Source organism: Lichenostomus cassidix, chromosome Z (assembly GCF_008360975.1).
Source record: "Lichenostomus cassidix isolate B80296 chromosome Z, HeHo_3.0, whole genome shotgun sequence".
Classification (NCBI taxonomy): Eukaryota; Metazoa; Chordata; class Aves; order Passeriformes; family Meliphagidae; genus Lichenostomus; species Lichenostomus cassidix.
In genome coordinates, this window is record NC_139511.1 from 15,258,694 (window position 1) to 15,279,769 (window position 21,076).

Genomic DNA, 21,076 nt, shown 5'->3' on the forward strand with positions numbered 1-21,076 from the left:
AAAGTAGGGAAGGCTCCATCGAAACTGCTGGGATCAGTCACTGGGCTGAACCTGTCTTCTCCCCCTCAGGGATGCCTATTGGGTAAGAATCATATCCTGTGCATGCTGAATCTTTTACTGGGGATTAGACCTTGTCTCTGTGTATTGCTTTGAATATATTTTTAGGGTCAGACACTATCACCAACACCCTTTGGACCTTAACCTTTCACGATTTTATAAATAATAATAATAATAATAAAGAGTGTTATTCCATAAACTGTCAGTGTGAGTCCTTCACAGGCACTAGCAGTTGCCAGCAGTGGGTAACACACTCTAACAAAGAGGAAGACCTGCTGAGGGATCTGCCTTATGCTGTTGACCAAGTCAGTGGAACTGCCCTCTGATCCAGCAGGACTGCTCAGTGAATCATCCCCAAATGGGACAATGACAGAGTGGTCAGGCACAAGGGTCTCAGCTTCCCTGGGATGCTGACAGACAAATCAAACAGGAAGGGTCAAGTACATCTCTGCACACTAACACTGGCTCTTGCTGACTAATTTCTATGCTTTTTTTTCTCTGCTGAATACCTATTTTCTGTATTTCAGGTGACACCATGTCCTTCTAAAAGAAATCTACTGTAAATAATTGCCCCAAATGCAGAGGGCAGTTTGATTCTTTTTAAGGTATGTAGCACTTAAGCATGTTGAATTTTCTTATAGAAATAATCTTCAAATAGATAATTGCTTACTTTTGTCAGTTCACTGTCAAAGGATTTTTTGGAGAGGCTATGCCTTAGCTTCATGTTTTTCATTACTCTTCAGTATTCAACAAAACATTTAACAGTGTCCCTGATGTTGACTGTAAGAATGTAAGAAATACTCCAGAAAAGTTGGATATCATAAGGTTTTCTATTATCCTGACTTCATTCATGCAGAGCTTGTCTCTTTTGCTGTTTTTGAGTAAAGACCAAGTGAAGTTAAGCAGAGAAGTTGTTAACTATTGCTGAAGAATATTTAAAGAAGCTCATTCTTTCTAAATGTTTGAAGCCTTACAATGAAAAATAAAGATATTTTTCAGTGAAATAGTTTTTATTTCTGTTTCCCTTTTGCAGTATGTCCTGGTTTTTGTTATAGTTACTAGTCGCCACTAGAGGGGAATGTACACCAGCAATTAGGCTTCTACTGACAACAGAAACAACATTTAGCATCCAGTCAAATGGAGTTATTTAAATTTCCCAATTTAAATATTGACAGAGGAAATCTGTAAAAATTATTTTTTAAAAACAATTATGGGTAGGTAAAACGAGTCTTACTTGTTACTGTGGGTCTCATTTACTAAAAAACCCTGAAATGCAACACACATTTAGAATAATGTGAATTTTTTAAATGTAAATGTCCTTCACAGCAAAAATTTCCCCAATGGGAAAATGTGGTGCAAGAAAAGGTTTTTCAGAAAACTGTGCACACTACTTTCAATAATGTAACAAGGTCCTTACAAAAAAAACTTTACAAAGCTGAAGAAATTGTCATGCAACATATAATTCCTTGGTTTTTGGACTGATGGCAAATGGAAAATTTGAAAATTACTGGGTTCAGCTGTTGGGTTGTATTTTCCTTTCCCTTGGAAGACTTGAGTTTTCAACAAAATGAATGATCTTTGCAGAACTATTGAGTTAGTTTTATCCTCACACTTACATTCTGCAAAAAAAAAAAAAATTCAATATCTATTTTTTATTTTCAAAAGCAAAAGCGCTCTATTGAAAATCAGGTCAGAATCTGACTCATGACCACCTTTATTCTTGTGTCTTTGTCACAATGAGTAACAACTTTGACCCAGCTAAGTCTCTCTTGTTCTTTTATAGAATTTGAAAAATTGAATCTCATTATTTCTTGAGCTAAGTATTCCTGCAGCTTTGAAGCTACTGCAGTGTTCTTGTCCATTCAGTCTATTCAAGGAATTAGAAACCTGGAAGGGGGAAGACTGAGAAATTTTTTTTCCTATTCTCTTTTCTCATTTGGAGTTGTGCAGCATGAATGAGAAAGTGGCAGATTTTCTTGAAACAGATTACTGTAAGATGTTAACTGTGACCACAAAATTAATTAAGGAAAAAAAGAGTGAAATTTTATTTCCAGTTAACACAATGTCCCCGTTGTCCTTTATTTTTACTTCAGTCAACTTCCTTAGAATTCCCAGCATTTTTTCAGACTGGTTTTAGAGAAAAATTAAATGAGTCCTCAAAAATATTCAGGGTGAAAATCATGGGTTCATCTGGAAACAAGTACGATCCTCTTCACAGGCTCACCATGTGTTCTGGAAATGTAAGTTTATTCTAAAAAACCAAGGCGAAACCCTCTACAAAACCTGAGGACATATGAGCAGAGATATGGCCACATATAAAGAAATATGCCTTCTGTATGCAGTATAAAAGTGTTTGAATTGCCTTATAGTTCCTCCTTAATTTAATTCAGAGCCGCAATGGTGTTATAAGAACTCTGTCTAGTTTCTCATCTCCCCTGTGCCATCCACCTTGCTCCCTCTGCCCGTTCCTTTTGGAGAATGGATCTTTAGGCCAGGTAGTGCAAGCAGGAGGAATTCAAACCAACAAAAGGTGGTATATTTCCTTCAATTTTAATCTCATTTATTCATGCTTATCTATGAGTAAAAAAGGGAGTTAAAACTTTGTCATTTGAGTTGCTATCAGTGTAGGCATGTTTGTACATTTGTAATACCCTTAGCTCCTAGATACTAATTTCTGAAAGGATTGTATATTTACAATCTGTTTTGTTATTGGATCATGGTGGAACTACTTTAGTGAGGGATGCAGAAGGGAAAAAAATGCTGTTTCTAACTGCAAGTGTATTCCTTTGAGGAGGTGACCTGTCTAGCTTTTACATTGTGCAGTATGACATGATTTGAATGTGATCCAGTTGAAGTGTAGCTTAGTTTGTTAGATTTGATTCTGTGCATGGCACTGTTCTTGCAAAAGTAATACAATCATGAATAAAAAAACCAAAACAGGTTGCATATATCCATGAAGTAATTGCAATTATATAAATAGAGTAAAACATACTGAAAACAATATACATATGAAATAAAATGCTAGACCTCTCCCACTGTGAACTGTAAATTTAAGGATATTATAGGAGTGCTGGAAAGGAAATGACACTCTGCAATAACCATTAGTTACTAATCTAGTTATCTGGTAACAACTATATTATTTTATAAAAAAATAACCAGAATATGAAATCATCAATCATAAGAATATATTTGATAATGGATCACTTTTGCTTGCTTCTAGTAACCTGAAATTTCATGTATGGATGGTGATGAATTAGAAAGGTCTTCTACCACTTCCCATGATGTTGTAATTCTGCACTCTAAATGCCATAACATTTTCATGTTTAAAAGTCCATGACCCTACTGCTGCTTTCTCTCCTGTCTTCTGCACAGCCCTTTCCTTTTTTTTTTTCCTTCCCATATTCTGAAACCTTTAGAAGTATATCTGCAGAGCTGCATTAAGGTCCTCTTAAAGCCTGAATTATTGTTTTCTGTCAACCAGTACATTTTTACTGATTTTGTTTTGCTCTGTATTTAGGAAAAGGAAAATGCAGCTGGTCAATAGTGCTTGTGGGAGGTTGCTCTTTTTATTGGGGGTGGGATGTAATAGTAAACTGCTGCTATTTATCTGTGTGTAGAGAAACATATATTCCATTTTGAATTTGTATTAGAAATAGATCTCATTCAGTACCTATCTTTTCCCATTTTTAATTTTCATTAAAATATGGCATACTAAACCAAGGAATTACTATTTTTAAGAGTGCAGTCATTTAGTGATCTGGCAAAATAAAGACCTCACCATAACTTGCAAAATACCTAATCCAGTTGAAAGGGGCTGTGTACTCACTTGGTGAATTAAGCTTACAGTAGTGTGTTTTCTGGCTTCCAAATCAATTTCATCATCTGGTACGTGAGATAAAATACAGACGTTTCACACTAGAAACCTAGAGCTCAGTTGTTGGGTTTTCTCCTTTCTCCTTTTTTTGGCTTGCCCTGTCTTTCTAAAAGCCTGAATAACAGACATAGCCTGTCACACTACTTCACACGTGAATATGACTTTTTAGGGATTCCTGATATGAGTTGAACAGTTGTCCAGCAGAATGTACCAGAAAAGTAAATACCATTTAAAATAGTTTTTTAAAATAGAATGTTTTGGTTGCTGGAGTGTTTGCTCATAAAAATTCATGAGACAGGTCTATAATTTATCCTTACATAAAAAAGTGCAAGTGAAAGGTTGAACATGATAGAAAATAAAAGCGTATTCCACATTCACAAAGGTTTTAATTCTAACCTAAATGGACTAGGCTCAACTTGCAAAGCAAGCCAGACCCTGAGTTGTTTTCTCCATGGCAGGCTCTGAAGTACTGCCCTTACATTATGTTAGTCTTGGAACCAGCAAAACGAGAGTTTTCCCCAAAAATCACATTGCTCCACATGGTATGTCAACGTTCTCGCTAAGCCCGCAGTGGAACCCATTGAATTCACGTGGCTGGAAGAGCCAAAGAGAAATTGTTTCATTGTTTGTAATACAATTCAAGGTCTAATACCTCAAGTCTCAATTAGTTCATTTCTAAAGAAGAATAAATAGAAAAGTAACATAGTAAAAGCTGATGTAAACCATCAGGTTTGGAAATCTTGTCTGTCTTCCTACTTGTGTTGTTTTCCTGCAACTGTCTGGCGCAGGCCTGGTAGTGAAGATGCATTTGGTGCTCTCCTACCTTCATTCCCATGGCAAGGGCAAGGTTGTTTATTTACTACCTATCTGCCCAGACCCAGCTCAATTCCCCCAAACAGTAGGACTGGTAATGGTCTGGCCTCTTGCTTTAATCAGATTCTATAATTCAGGCTACTGAAGACCAGAGGCAGCTCTACCATGGTGCTGCACTAATGTAAATATATTGAGGATGCTCAGGACATGGTGTAATCTTATATTGATGAACAGCCAGATAAGATGCTAGTCAAAAGCCAAATCTTGGCCACAATCTTGCCCACAGGGGGCTGGTGAAAATCATGAAACTATTCTTTTATCCCCTACAGCCTGGACAAACTGCTTTGATTGTACCTGTCATGCTGCATGACAGGCTACCCTTAGAAAACTTGACTACAGATGAAATGGAAGATCCTTGTATTTTGGTAAGGAAAAATAACCCTGGATAAAATCAAACTGTATAGTAATAAACAAAAGAAGAAGAAGAACAACAACAAAAAGGTAAAATGAGATAAAATATTCCCAGATACATTTGTCCAGAGCAGCTGGTAAAACACTTGGAAAGATGCTATGACTTTGCCCTCAAGTATGAAAGAAAAATTATGTTCCCTGTGCCCATAATCTTTGAAATACATAATGGAAATGAGGATGATCTACGGATATGCTTAAAACAAGCTGGAGAGGGACAACTGGTTCTTGACCCAGAGATGTTTTCTGTACAGGCATGAGAACCAGGATGCACACTGACAGTAAATTTCAAGGAACACAGATAGGTGTTTGTTTTATCCATTCTTGTACTAATTCTACAGAATTGTGTGGACAATAACAGTGACTCCCTCTCCTAAATTTTATTGGTTTTCAGAAAGCTTTAGATAATGAAGAAAATAATTGTGACATATTGTGAAGAATGGGAAGATCTTGGTTGCTTGGTTTGGTTTCTTTTTTCCCTTTTAAAAAGATCCATATATTTCAAAATATTATCAGGGTGTGAAATGTACTGCAGTCTCTAACCAGGAACAGCCCTATCACTCCTGTGATGCACTCCTGGAGCTAAATGTGTTTTGGTCTGGCCTGCTTGAATCTTATATTTTCTGTTATGGATCTTAGCATGCAAGAAGAATCTCCAGTATAGACAGTACAGGTGGAAATCTGGACTCAGCTGACATCTGCCCCTTCAATGAAATCATCAAATGAAATTATTGAGTCATAGTCTAGCAAAAAAAAAATTAAAAATTAAAAAAAATTAATTAGGTTGTGTAGTTTTTTAAGGAAGGAAAGATATTTTTTATGAAAACTGGATGAATCTACAGTATCTGAAGAGGAAACTTCACAAAATGCCAATAAATGTAGTTAGTAAAGATGTAACTTCACTTAACACAGTGGCAATTTCATCACATTTTGCCTTGACGGTTACTACTGCTTGCAAGACTGGATAAAAAAGCTCAGGGTGTCACCAAGTTCAACATCACTTTCCCAGCTGTTATGTGGTACAGAAGCTGCCACACTGCAGAAATCACAGCAGGTCTATCCCAGAGGATGTGCACAGCAGCCAGCCATTTTTTCTGAGGTCCCATCACCAGCTGCAGCAGGAATCCTCTGACTTTGGAACTGTCATTAATGTTCAAGCCAGTGCAGCCTGACTGAGATGTATCTTGCACTTTGAAATGTCCCTAAGACAAATGTGTTTTTACTACTGGAGAGAAAGAAGTTTCACAGCACAGGAATGTTGTTTTATGCAGAACTGCATCAGATGTGTGCTCAAATGAAAAAAGCTGGCAAGAAGTCACTGTGTTTGACAGTGTGAGAAAGAGATAATCAATAGGTTGACCAGACTACAAATGTGATCTTTTCATGGAACTGATGTAGATATAGTCCTAAATTAAAAGAGAAACCAAAACCAGACTTGCTTCTGTGGATCAAAAACAAAGAAATGCTTGTAGGAGATCAACTTTCTATTGATATTCTTATTTTTAGGTCTCTCTGATACCTTTTTGAATTAAAGAAAGGTTTTGATACAACATTTCTCCAACAGATAGGTAATTAATAGAAATGGTCAATATTTTTTCTCAAAGTATTAATTGCTGTATTTTAGTTTCTAATACAAAATCATATTGATCTAAGCATAGTCAGTCTTGGATGTGTTTGATTCAAATGAAAAAGTAGGAGCCAGAAGAAAATGTATATTTGATTCAAAATACAGCTAGTAATCTGGTCATTTGTTCCATTCAGCTAATATCCCTGTCAGATGCTTTTCATGCGTTCTTTGAACTCCTAATGGTGTAAATCCCTAAACCTTATAATAGATTCTACTCCTGTTCCATTATACAGTTTGAAAGTCACCATTTTTTCCCAGTGGCACAGTTACATTTTATAACATAAACAGTCAATTGTTCCTTATATATTAGTATAATGGGAATGACAAATGTTCTATATATGCCCTCTTCATTTAAAACATTTTAAATAAGAAATTTGTGACAGTACTAGGCTGAATTTGAAGATGGATAGGAAAGAAAATAATATTTAAAATTATTACAGTGTTCCTCTCAACATCATGAAATGAAAGCATTTTCCTTCCAAATAACTTTTAGATTTTTTCAGGGCTTTTTGGAATAGAAAATTTCTTCCCCCATGCTGTGGATGAGACAACCAATAAAAAAGCAATTATTTTCTAAAAGTTGTGGAAATGGCCAGCGTAGGATCAGAAGGTCAGAATGTAGCCCTACAGCTGATATTTGGTCTCTCAGAAAACAGTGCATATCTATATATGGGGGAGAAAGGAAACAAGAGAGATGATAGATTTTTTTCACATTATGCACACAGAGAGCTACATTTTGTATTATTTTCCATTTCCTCCAACTTATATTGACTTTTCTGTAGGGAACAAATAGCCACAAAGCTGGTATACAACATAACCTATGAGGCATCCAGTAGTTTAGATAAGGAACTCCCAGTGCCTTAATCTATTATCCATCTTTTATCTTTTTCATATTTTTATCTTTTTGTCAATTATATTTTTAAACTTTATTAAGATAAGAAAGCTGAGAAACACCAGTGTTTTATTGAAATGTTACACTATTTGCAGGAAGATGAATTTCAGTCTGTGAAACCAATGGGTTTGGTCAGTATACTTTTAAAATGGCAAGTTTGACAAAAGTGCAAGTTCAGTCAATCTCGCTATACTCTTTCTAAATTTTGTACTAGTCTTCAGAGAAACAGGAAAGATGACGAGATCTGTTTCAACTCACCTCTCCACAACTTCTCAGCTGGCAGAGAATTTATTGGATTCAGGCACTGCCCACGGGAGAGTTGGAAACTGTTTTTGCACCCAGTACAGTTCTGGTAACTGTACCCAACACAGGTTGCACAGCTCCTGTGGCAAGGCTCGCATTCTCTAGAGATGCCATCAGCGAAGAAGCCCTCTCCACACTCACTCACACACGTGCCATCTGCAACAGAAACAGAGCCTGGAAGCATAATTGACAATCCCTCTGTCTTCAGCAAGAAATGGTATAAGAAAAAAACTCAGTATACAAGAACACAGGAAACTCAGCAGCTATATAAATTCTAATTTTTTAGCATGAAGTCAAAATTCAAGTTTCTTGTGAAGAACTTCACAAACTTCAAACCAATCTGCATTTAAATGTACCTCTAACTTGGCTTCAATCAGTATGCAAAATATTAGTACATACAAATCTAATGGAAGTCCAAGCCTGGGTAAAAGTTTTGCTGTTGAGTCCCAATAACTATACTGTCTCAATATAAAATTGAAGACTAGCCCTAAGATTTTTAGATACATGCAAATTTTAGACATGTGCAAATCCATAGAATCTCTAGTTTCTGCTGAATATAAAGTTAAACTCAGGTTAAAACCTTATTCACATTAAGCTTTGACATACTTCACCAAAACCTCTGGAAGTTGTTGCACTTACAGCTTTTTGAGTTCCATCTAATTTTAATTAAAAAAAAATCATAGATCAACAGATCATCCCAGCTGTGACCGCAGAGTTTTCCATGAGTGTGATGCCACTACTGGGCACTTCCAACTGCCAATGCATGAGAATACTATAACCTTAGGAGTTCCTGTGATTCACTTTTGGCACTATATCTGAACCAGATCTGCCTGATTTATGGCTTCTTAATAAAGCTAGGAGATTCCTACTCTTGTATGAATCCGGTGTGGAAGTTGGGGGTTTTAGCTGAGCTCGTTTCAGAGTCTAATGTGCATCTGAAAGTCAAACTAGATTAGCAAATAGTAAGAAAACATTCAAATCTCTCCTTTCACAAAGTCTGAATAAAATTCAATTTTTTAATGTATCCCAAAGAGTTGAAATTTAAATATATAGGTCCTTTAGACCAAATTACACTACTGGGTAACCAAACCACCTTATATTAATGCAAATGCCTGATTCTGCAAAGAGCTAACTCCCCTCAGCCTCCACGATCTGTCATAGAACAGATTTATGAATTTGAGAATTTAGATCCAGAGTAGTTTTCTAAAGAAAAGGTTAGTTATTTTTGCGCATTATGCCATACTTTGTACTTGGTTTACCTGAGAGATAAAAACCTTCCTCACACAAGTCACACCCATCCTTGTTGCAGCTACTACAGTTGCTAGGACAGTCTCTGCACTGCAGAGAACTTTCATCTCTGTAGGTATTTTCTGGACAGTATTTATAGCAATGCTGCTTATACCTGTAAGATAAAGGAGAAAATGACTGGTAAATTTCTTTTGAAGGTCACTGAGTGTGTTTTTCTAGGGATGGTAATGATAAAGATGTATTAGCATAATGAAGAGAAATTATTTCTATAATGAGGATCCAAAGTGGTTATGTTGTTTATTCAGCTAGCAAAGCCACATTTCCTAATCTTTGGATCCTTAAGTACAATTAATTTTTTTTTTATTTTTTAAAGGTAGCAGAAACCTGAATATATGCTTCATTAGAAATTACTTTATTGTGCTTGGAAAGAGCTGATAGCTTGTAAAAACATACAATTTAGTGCCTTCATTTATAAAGTCAACATAATAAATATTTTCTTTTTGTAATTTTTACAGGGATCTATTAATACTCTCTTTGAAAAGCAGTAGAAGTCTTTTCTCTCAATTTAATTTTGGCTTTTAACTATTTTTTATTCCTTTGCGCAAACTCTGTACATTTACAAGTGTGTCTTATGAACTTCACATACCAGAGCTAGACACAACATACTAAGAGCAAACTGGTTCCAAATCCATGTGCACTGCTTAACTTTTTGACACTTTTTGTTCCATATTCCTCTCTTCTGATATGCAAAAGTCCCACCAGCCCATAAGTTTTAACAAGTCTCACTACCAAGTGATTGGCTAGTCTTCCAACGTTTCCCAAGCCTTTTTCCATGTTACTGTTTTTCAGACAGGCAATTTAAAGGATGAGACAACATACACAGCACAGATCTATGAAGTGAAGTGCACATTTTTGATTAAGAAAAATATATAGTCATCAAGAGCTATATAGCTATACTTACATGTAATAGTTTTGAATGCATGTTATACAGATTCTTGGATCATCTGAAATTAAATATATAAAATTATGTAAATAATTTCCAGAGTAAAAACCTGAATGCTGAAAAGAATTTGTTTTAGCTACACCATTTTTATGTTAATGTTTCTTATACTACAATTACAGCCATTACAAGATCACTGTTGTCTCTGAATCTGTTATCATTTGTTTTGAGATGAACTCTTCCTCAGTCAGATCCTGGCCTGTATTTTCATAGTCCTCAGCATAAACCACAACAGGTACCTGGGAGAAGTTAAGTCCTTAGGAAGTGATGATCTGAAAAGCAGAACCTTCATCGGGGTTCAAGTTGGGTCAAATGAACTGTTAAAATGAGACTGTAACTTATCTGAAAATGTAATTTCATCCTATTTCTTTGTTTGTTGCAAAGATAAGTTAAAAACTTTTTACACCTGTAAAAACAAAAATTTCAGACGTCTAAGTAATCGGTTTTTAAAATCCCGAGCTACACAAGCAAGTTTCTGTATTTGGAGAGGGGGTAGTGGTGGAAGAGGTGGTGGTGGTGGTACAAGTTTTTGGGGTAAACTTTCCCACTAGAAAATTAATTTTTGTATTAAAAAAATTTGTTGAATGAATAGGAAAAGTGTTATACTATTTTTAAAACTGTTAAAATTATGGATTTGGCTTAAAAAGTGAAGAGTATTTTATATAGCCTTCTTTCTATTATCTTCTATTCACCATTTCTTTCAACTTAGCCAAATATCCCAAAGGCAGCAGAATGGAAGGAAACATAACAACTTGGGTGAATGTATTTATAAACAGAATCACAGAATATGCTGAACTGGAAGGGACCCACAAGGATCATTGAATCCAGATCCTGGCCCTGCACAGCACCATCCCCAAGAGTCACACCATGTGCCTGAGAGCATTTTGCAAGCACTTCCCAATCTCTGGCAGGCTTGGTGCTGTGACCACTTCCCTGGGGAGCTGCTCCAGTGCACAACCACCCTCTCAGTGAACAACCTTTTCTATCCAACCTGAGACAACTTCAGCCCATTCCCTTGGGCTGTCACTGGTCACTGGTCATCACAGAGAAGAGGTAAATGTCTGCCCCTCTTCCTCCCCTCACAAGGAAGTTGTAGACTGCAACCAGGTCTCCCCTCAGTCTCATCTTCCCCAGGCTGAGTAAACCAAGTGACATCAGCTGCTCCTCAAAAAGCTTTCCCTCCAGACTCCTCACCATCCTTGAGGCCCTTTTTTGGAAGATGCTTAATGTCTTATGTTGTGGTGCCCAAAACTGCCCACAGCACTCGAGGTGAGGTTACCCCAGTGTAGAACAGAGTGAGACAATCCCCTCCCTTGCCTGGCTGGTGATGCTGTGCCTGGTGCACCCCAGGACACACTTGGCTGCCAGGGCACTGCTGACTCCTGTTCAACTTTCCACTGACCAGGACTCCCAGGTCCCTTTCCATGGCACTGCTCTTCAGCATCTCATTCCCTAGACTGTCCATACATCCAGAGTTGCCCCATCCCAGGTGCAGAATCCTGCACTTTCCTTTGTTGAACTTCATATGGTTGGTGATTGCCCAGTGCTCTAATTTGCTGAGGTCTCTCTGCAGGACCTCCCTGCCTTCGAGGGAGTCAAGAGCTCCTCCTAATTTTGTATCATCTGTGAACATGCTTGGTATCCCTTCCAGTTCTGTATCCAGGTCATTTATGAAGATATTGAAGAGCACAGGGCTGAGGATGGAGCCCTGCAGAGCCCCACTGCTTACAGGTGGCCTCATTCACCATAGCCCCTCATGCCCGAGCCATGAGCCAGCTGCTCATGATCTGTTTATCCAGCTCTGTGCAGGATGTTTTGTCCAGAAGAATATTGTGACAGATTATGCTCTTCATTTCTGGGAGAACTGAAGAAAACACTACCTTCTCTCCTGAATGACAGAATTGTGGAATCAATTAGTCTGGAAAAGACCTCTGAGATCAGCAAATCTGGCTTTTGACTGAGCACCACATCAGCTGGTTCATGGCAATAAGTGCCATGTCCAGTTTTCTATAAACACCTCCAGGGACAGTGGTTCTACCACCTACCTGAGCAGCCCATTAGTTCTAACCCCTCTTTCTATAAAGCAGTTATTCCTAATGTCCAATCTAAACTTCCCCACATGCAGACAAAATCTGTCTTCTCATCCTCTCGCTAGTTGGCTGGGAGAAGAGGTCAACCTGCACCTGGCTACAACCTGCTTTCAGGCAGTTTTAACGAGTTCAGAAGTTCCCCCTGAGCCTCCTTTTCTCCAGGCTAAACAATTCCAGCTCTTGCAGCTTCTCCTAATAAGACTTGTGTTTCAGGCCCTTCACCAGCTTCGTTGCCCTGCTTTGCATCTGCTCCAGCAGCTTCAAGTCCTTTCTGGACAAAGCACTCTGAGTGTGACCTCATCAGTGCTGAACACAGGGAAGAATCAGTCTCTCAGTCCTGCTGGCCACACTGTGTCTGACATAAGCCAGGGTGTTCCTGGCCTTCTTGGCCACCTTGGTACATGGTTGGCTCATGTTCAACCAGCACCCCCAGGTCCTTTTCCACTCTGTCACTTTCCAGCCATTCTTCCCCAGGGCTGGAGCGCTGCATGAGGTTATTGTGGCCAAAGCATAGGATCTGGCACTTGGTCTTTCCAGTGTCCTGAAATCTCTTTTGATTAATCTTGATCTTCTTGTTGAAATATCACTGATACTCACGTGAAAGGAGTAGTAGTTGGTATTTCAAAGGCTCTATTAACCTCTTCATTTTTTTGGTAAGGTCCCTAATTTGGGCCTCTAGGAGGCAGCAAACTTCTCTGAAAAGAGGGTCTGGTATACAGATGGTTTAGATTATATTTGTTTTAATGTATATTTTCTTCAGTAATTCCAGCAGAATGATTCAGCAGCTAACATTTCTTGACTGTTTTGATTAATGATGTTCCTGAACTGCAAGTTGTTCAAGGAGTAGGAATACATGTTTTCTCTCTATATGTAATTTTAGAAGTATGTTTGGTCAGTGGCTTCTGAGCTGGGTGAATTTCTGATGTGATCCACTAGTTTTCTTTTGTGCTCTTCTTTCTATGCAGAACTTTAAAATAAAATCTGGAATATTCTGTCCTTGCAGAACTCATGGCTCAATCTCATATCTTAAGCTTTTCCAGTGCTTTTTCCCCAGCCTGGATTTTATACAGGAAGTAGTTTTTTCTTTCTCAGAAAGAGAAAAAAATCAGAGAAAGAAAGTTTTTTTCAATACATACACCTTGTATCCTTAGTGTACAAGGAAATTCTCTTTTACCTTTACTCTAAGAAAGACAACATGCTCTAATGTAGTGTTCTGCCTACACTGAAATGTCAGAACTGAAAATAAGAGAGAACAGCTCCAAAACTTTCTGGGCATTATTTTTGCACAGACTGCATATTGTAACCACAGAAGCTTGCTGAAACAAGTCTTATTATGTGCAAATCTAAAACCCCTTCTGCAAGACTAACCTCTTGCAGAAGATTTACTCTGAGATAAAAAACCTATCCTTATCATAATTTTGTCTTGAAAGCCAAGGTCTATTCATCATCAGGGGTGGTTTGAAGAAATGAAGTTTTCCTTTGTCTTTCTTAGGTTGCTATGGGAACCAGATCAATTTTCTCTCATTTACCATGCAATGATAAATCTATATCTGTAAGCCTGAGTCTGTTCACTGTGCTGCCCTTTCAGCTTTCTCACACTTCCTTAAATCTTCTCCAAATACTTTTTTTCTCACTTCCACAGCCTTACAAAGTCTATGTTCTCCAATTTCACTCTGTATAATGGATCTTGTTGATAATTTGTGTATTATTTATTCTCACTTTCTGGCTTTATAGCTTTATGTTTGTACATAGACCTTAGAACCCAGGCCAAATTAACTAGTTAGGTTCTGATGACCTTTGAGAGCTGCTCAGGCTTTACCTAGCTAGATCAAAGAGACACACTTGGGCTGAAATGCTCCTTTGGTAGGTTTTTACTCTCAGGGATGTATCTCCTTGGGTTTTCTCAGCATTGATTTTTGAAAGAGAAAAGTTTTATGACTTCTCCTCACTCTGCACCTTACTGAGGAGTACTTTATTCTCAGCGTTATCCTCTGAAAATAGTCCTGGTGCAAATGCTGCAAAGCCATGTCATGTTGCTCCCTGTAGAAATCTGGATGGATCACAAGTCAGTATATATTGTATTTTGCTGCATGGAGATGAGGTATTCCGTAGGAACCCATAAGAACTATTCATATCATCAGACATTTTACTTTCACAAGTTGGGTGAGGTGTGTAGAAGAGAACCCACAAGTAATTAAGTGTTGGGTCAGGAAAGCATGGCTCCATGGGAGCACATTGGCAGGAAGACAGGCACCACAAATTGAGAGGATGCCTGGCCTTCACAATCACCTCTGAGAGGAAGACCTGTCCTTCCTCCATTCCTATGAGTTTACCAGTGATCTGTGTGAGCTCCATGTGCTGCAAATATTTACCTCCTCAATGAACTAGGTGCTTGCACTTACTCAGCATTATAGTTAATGGTGTGGCAATTTCTGCTGGTGAAGTACACATATGCGAGGCAGTAGACATTGCATATCAGAGAAGTTTGTCTCTTATCACCTTCAAGGGTACCCAAATTTTGTGGCTGTTCATTATGTAAGTGCAAAAGGGCATATGTAAATTATGTTATTAGACAGCTGTAGGTATTTGAGAAAACACATTAATTAATGTGTTGTATTTTAAACAGAAGAAATAGGACCCAAGATTTTTATGTTGTTGCATTGTATTGACTCTGAAATTCTCTTAGAAAAGTTACTTAAGTGGTTCAGAATCTACAGTTTTACCTTATATTTTTCCTTTGTTCTGACTGGGGCTTATAGCCACGGGCTTTCCAAAAAGAAAAGTTTGACTTTGAAAAAGGTGTCTGAAATTCATTATGGTTTTAAAAGTCGGGCAAAAACATGAATGTTATTCTGCAGTTATCTAAATATGTGAGTAAGTGAACTTACATTGAGAGGTGGAAGGTAAATGCTGCAATGGCATAACGAATATCCTCCTCCTTAATATTTTTTGCAGCAGAGCTTTCTCTTTCAAAAGCTGCTTTTGTTGAGGAAACTGGATTTAATTTTGTAGACTTCATGATGTTTACTTGTACCCACCAGAAAAAGAGACATTAAAATTTAATCAAAACCTGATGGTCAGAGGTAATGAAGACCTGCAGTTCTCATCTTTCTGCATCAGAGGGAGCAATCGTTCATTGCTGCTCTAAAAAGTAGGCTCAGAGTGCCCAAAATCAGATTATAAGAGCTGAGGTACCAAAGCCATAAAGATAATCTTGGCAGTGTGGCCTTGTGATGTACCCAGCACAGTTTCTTACACACTTTGTATGTCCAATATTGTGCTAGTGTTTGCTTGCACAGAAGTGGGAATATATTTGAAGTTTGTAAAAATTTAGAATGAAACATCTGTACTGAAGTCACCATTAAGGCTTGACTTGTGCCTGTGCAAGTCTTCCTTTCAGATCTCACAGGAAGTTGTGCACCCAAGAATGCCAGTTGGGCTGGTGTGGCATCAAAGTCAAATGCACCCCAGAGCATGTGGGCAGGGGAAAGTGGGGAGGTGAGCCCTGACATGCATGGCCATTGTTTGGACACCATGTACACAAAGCTGTGGATCTCTTTGGGGTCAGTGCTTTCTAAGGCAATGTTCTCACTACATATCCCAGGACTTGTGAGCATCTGCAGGCAGAATGGTATCTGTGAACATTAAAGATTCTCAGTCTCCTTAAAATATGAGTGGCCTCTGAATTGATGAAGTGAAACAGAAAGAAAAGGATTACCTGAATTTAAAAGAAACCATCCTTTGTATTTTAACTACATAGTTTACCTGTCACTGATTAAGTCTCTCTCTCAGAGTTCCTATCTTTGCTCTTAGACCTTTAGTGTTGATACAGTAAAGATGTATTGTCACACTGGCGCCCTAAAACAAAATCCACTCTAAACTTGGAGGGAACCAGAGAGATATAACTACATTCCTTGAGGATTCCAGAAGATCTTACAAACAAACAGTATCAATCTACTTTCTTATAGTCACACCTGGTGGAGAACAACCTGCAGTGTTACTTAGTGGGTGGGTTTTACTTTCTTCTCTGAAATGCCTGATATGGGATGTAAAGTATCAAACCATCACAAAACTACGATACTTTGGTCTTAATCTGGATGTAGTGTCATTACTGATCAAGAAGAGATATTGCCCACATAGACTTTCTCTATTCTGCTGTCACATGGCATCATGCCAGAAGGGAGGAAATTTTATTCATTTTCCTGCCTGCACAAAGCAGGACAATATTGCCTGAGACTGCAGCTGGTGGTTTAATCTGTTATTTAGTACCTTGTGAAAAAAATATTTTGAGCAAAACGTTTTCAGGCTCGTAGGAAAACAGGCAGTTCAATTATCTTTATAAGCTCATATATGTCCCTCCTAAAAACTAGGCTTCTGTCAACAAGAAAAGAGAAAAATATAATAATTATTGTCATTTGTAGACAGTAAGAGAATCACTTGCATTTTGTTGCTCCTGGTTTAGAATGTAATGTCATCATGCCCTGATATTTCATTTTAAATACATAAAACTTCTCTAAGTGATCCTGTGCTCAGTATATAATGAAGAAGTTAATTGTTTTTACTTCTTAGGATTTATACTGAAGGAACTAAAATCACTTCAGAAGGAGCAGGTGCTGAGTGATTTTCTGTGAGAGAAAGGTCTTGAGTCAGCTGTAGATCCATAAATATTCACAAAACATATTTGCATTTGTATATATGAATAACTACTTTCAGTATGTGAGCTTTATAATTTTTATTCCAATTGTTATGATTACTTCATTCCTTTTGTTTTTCCCCCTGCACTTTTACCTGAAAAGTTCATAGCATTGAACTTATCCTACACCTGCTCTACAGTTCTTAGATTAAATTACTCAATTGTGTTGCAGGGAAGATAGGACAAAGAGACAGCAAAATCCTCCAGCATTCACTTGCTTTAAAAAGGGAGTCTGTAGAAAGACTGTGAAGATATGAAACTAAATGTAGCACATTCCATATTTTCTCACATTGAAATTTTACTATTTGAGGTTATTTTTATGGCAGTGTAATTTTTCTAGAGCTTGAAAAAGAATTAATTTCTTGAAAGAGACAGGCAGTTAAATTTTTGGTTTTTAGGGTTTTTTACAAAAGTTTCTAAATATATCAGCTTTCTGATTAGACATGAGAAAACCATTACTGGGATCAACTTATCTGTGAATGAAGTTGTTGATATGCCTGAAAACTCATGAAACATTAACAGTAGAAATACAAACAAATATCTTCCATATTGTAAATATAGGTATCTACCAGAGCTACCTGACTTATTTAAAGTTTGAATCTCACAAGTTCTGCTTTAACTCAAGAACACAAAAATCTGCTTGGGATTGTGCACTGCTGTTCTGTTCCAAATAGAATTAACACTGAACCAGTCTCTGACTCTCAATAATATATGCATTGTGACCACCAAAGACTTTCCTTAATAGAATTCCTGTTATTAAACTCTGGCATCTTAATACTTCTGACTTTGTACAGCAGTGAATATTAATTCAGTCTTTGTTTTACCTGCATCAGTTTTGTTGACCCTTGAAGCTCTTAAAAAACCTCTTTTAAATCAGAACTTTGAGTGCAAGAATTTGAAAGTGTGTAGTGAATGTTGCAGATTATTAATATTTAGGAGATCAGTAATTCTCTGAGGAAAAAGGGGGATGAGTACAGCCCATGTTTCTGTGTGCCAGCTGACCATGAATAGCCTTCCCATCTTCTACAGGCTTATAAAGTTCATATACAAAGAAAATCATCCTCTGAGTTACTTGAAATTATTATTTTTAAGAAAAGATGCTATTCATACATTGTACATTTCTCCCTAATTCAAAACACAGATTGCCACTAAACAATTTCAGAAGAAAAATTAAGAATTTAAAGTCACAAGCTTTGTAAAGAGCACAGAAAATATTAGCACGGGGAAGCAACATCTGATAGCATCAACAAAGATAGGTATTGAAACATATACTCCCCCTTAACTTCTCTTCTCCTCCCCTCCACCAAGCAGACAGCTGCCATGAATCTGGATAATGCACCATACAAAAGAAGACCACAGTGTAGTTGTATTCATGTTAAAACCACCTCTTCATTCCACAGTATTGACAGGGGCAGTTGTAGTGACAGAGGAAAGCCTTAGGCTTGGCTGAATTCACATGGGATGACTGGTCAGCAGCATCACAGGGTGTTTTTTATGGTATCATGTATTAGATTGGGCAACTGGCAGAAAGAAGGGATTATGTGATGGAAATCCTCACGAAAGTTAGGAATGCCAGTTAGTACAGCCAGAGAAAGAGCTGGAGAGGCAGTTGTGGTTTACAGCTTGTTGCAGACAATGGCATGCCAGCACTGTGCTGTTCCAAATTTTGCAGAACTGGTCACTCAGGTTCAGAAAGTGTCCCAGCCGTGGATGGCAGCCCTGAATGTGAGAGATATGTGTTTTATTGAAGGGGCATGTCTTTACATCCAAGGATTTAGCTTCTGGAACATGACAAAGCAGAATCCATGCTTGCTTGGAAGAGAGTGGCACACCCTCCTGCGGGACACAGAGCATTCACCCATGATTGCACACATGGCACTTGCTGACACCTTATGAACTTTCTGTGGATATTCTGGTTGGAGGGGAAGCCCCTGAAACAGTAGGGAAGCTGCAACAGCTACGTGGCAAGCACTTTGTGATGGAGAAGTTGAGATTCCACCTGAAGCTCAGACCCCTTTTTAGTTAGCACCACTGGTTACATTTTTGACTGAGCATATTTCCTTCCTTTTCTGTTTCACAGGAATGCCAAACGAGCTGCACATGGATCGATGGATTAGTTTACAACAACCTTGAATGGGTAGAAGGAATTTTTAGGGCAATAACACTGTTATTGCAACAACTTGCTCTTGAATGAAAATTAAAGATTGTCCTTATGTCAAAAAGTCAGTAAATCTTTCAGCTTGAGTGTGGCATTCAAACAGGAAAAAATAGAAGTGCTGCAAATTTTAATAGCTAAATTAACAAAAAGTTATTCTTATTCATGCTGCATATAGATTTTAGGAATTTATTTAAAAATAAATATAGTATGGAATATAATTTACTTGGTGAGAAACCATCTGAACAATGACAAATTGCTCAGCTACATGCATTTAAACAAATGACAAGAGTGAGGGGAACTAAATTTCCCCACCTTAAGAATAACAGTAAGGTTGATAAAGGGAATATTTACCCTGTTTGCAGTTCTGGCATCCACCTGAACATGGTATGCAGTCTTCAGAGTCAGGATCTTCCACTTCACCTGTGTTTTGCAAATCACCAATTTTGGGTTAATTCTAGATAATGCAAGGGCAACATTTGGAGGCACTCAGCAAGGCTCCTGGAAATAAACTTGATTCAAATCAAAAAAAGGAGAAAGGCTCATGGAAATTTGTTTTCTCATTTGTTCTTGTTCCCACTCAATTTGAGGAAAGCACTTGTATTTAACAATAACATGATATTAGAAGAGGATCAGAGCTGGAGCCTAAGGACCTCGGGGTCAGGTGTTTTGTGCCTTTGAAAACATTTTTTAATATGCTTAAGCAGATTTCTATAACAAATTGAACAGAATATTAGTTGTCTCCTCCTGAAGGCTTACCTTCTCTACAGCTATGCTTCTGACACACATTTTGAGTAAGGTAGTAGCCTCTGGAACACCTTTTGCAGTGGCTGGAGTTCAGGCACAGCTCGCAGTGGCCAGGGCAAGGCACACAGGTGTGCTCTGTGTGGTAGTAACCCGGAGGACAGCTGTCTCTGCACTCCCCATGGTACAGGAAATGTTCCGTGCCTCTCCTGTCTGTGTGGCAAAAATGGGAAAAAGTTGTCAGCCACAGAGGGCATTCGCAGTGTGAGAAGGAGCTTTATGAAGTTCCAGTGCTGCAGTTGAGACAATGACTGCTAGATTTTACAGTTTTACACCAGATGTGATGTATAAAACTTTCAGGACCTCAAACTTTTCACGTTCTTGGAGATTTATGGCATAAATGTCATGCTAGTGCACAATTACTCTTTATATCCATCAATCTAATAAAACAAAGATCAAGATTTTTCCATCACTGAGTTCCCTCACAGAGGGCAAACAAATATTTGTAATGCACTGTACATGCAAATGTACAATTATTATTAGGAAAGCAAAAGTGGCCCACTTCCCCTTTGGAAAGGATCAATCTGTGACTGTAGATGATTAAACTGTAATCCTCATCCTAGTGGAGCCATCGAGATCTGAATTTAAATAGCAGATGTGCAGCTATTTGCTATGGAAGCACTAGCATTCCTCAGTGCATGAGAACAGGGAGGTCTCCTGCTCCAAATCCTTCTGAATGAAGCCTGTGAAAACACCTGTAACTTTGTGTACTGCAACATGGGGAGTTTTCTAATCAGTTACCATACAGTATAAATTACACATATAACAGTGCTAAGTGTATTTAGTTGCCTTAACTGTTGAGCAAGAATTTGCTTATCATAAGTTATTTTTGAAAATGCAGAGAAAGTAGCTATAATAGGCAATAATGCTGCACCATAGCAGAAGTTGAGTTCCACTTATTTTACTTTTCATTCACAAAACTTTAATTTTCCTGCCTCTTAGGGTGCGAGTCATCAGTGTCTTAATTTCTTGATTCACAGAAATACAGAAATTTGTCTTGCTGTACACCATAATGCAGAGACTTTGGGAAACAATTATACAAACTTGCTCTC

The 21,076-nt window shown here is 37.9% G+C and overlaps 1 protein-coding gene across 3 annotated transcripts in view; it reads right to left on the reverse strand.

The window, feature by feature from the left end:
• Positions 1-21,076, reverse strand: part of PCSK5 (proprotein convertase subtilisin/kexin type 5) — a 225,291-nt gene that overhangs the window by 16,539 nt on the left and 187,676 nt on the right. For all 3 annotated transcript variants that reach the window (XM_085042105.1, XM_085042107.1, XM_085042106.1), the window contains exons 23-27: positions 19,980-20,177; positions 19,575-19,643; positions 10,244-10,286; positions 9,294-9,436; positions 7,990-8,190 (exon numbers count right to left, since the gene is read on the reverse strand). In XM_085042105.1, coding sequence (XP_084898231.1) covers positions 7,990-8,190; positions 9,294-9,436; positions 10,244-10,286; positions 19,575-19,643; positions 19,980-20,177 — 654 coding nt within the window. The remainder of the gene's footprint in view (positions 1-7,989; positions 8,191-9,293; positions 9,437-10,243; positions 10,287-19,574; positions 19,644-19,979; positions 20,178-21,076) is intronic.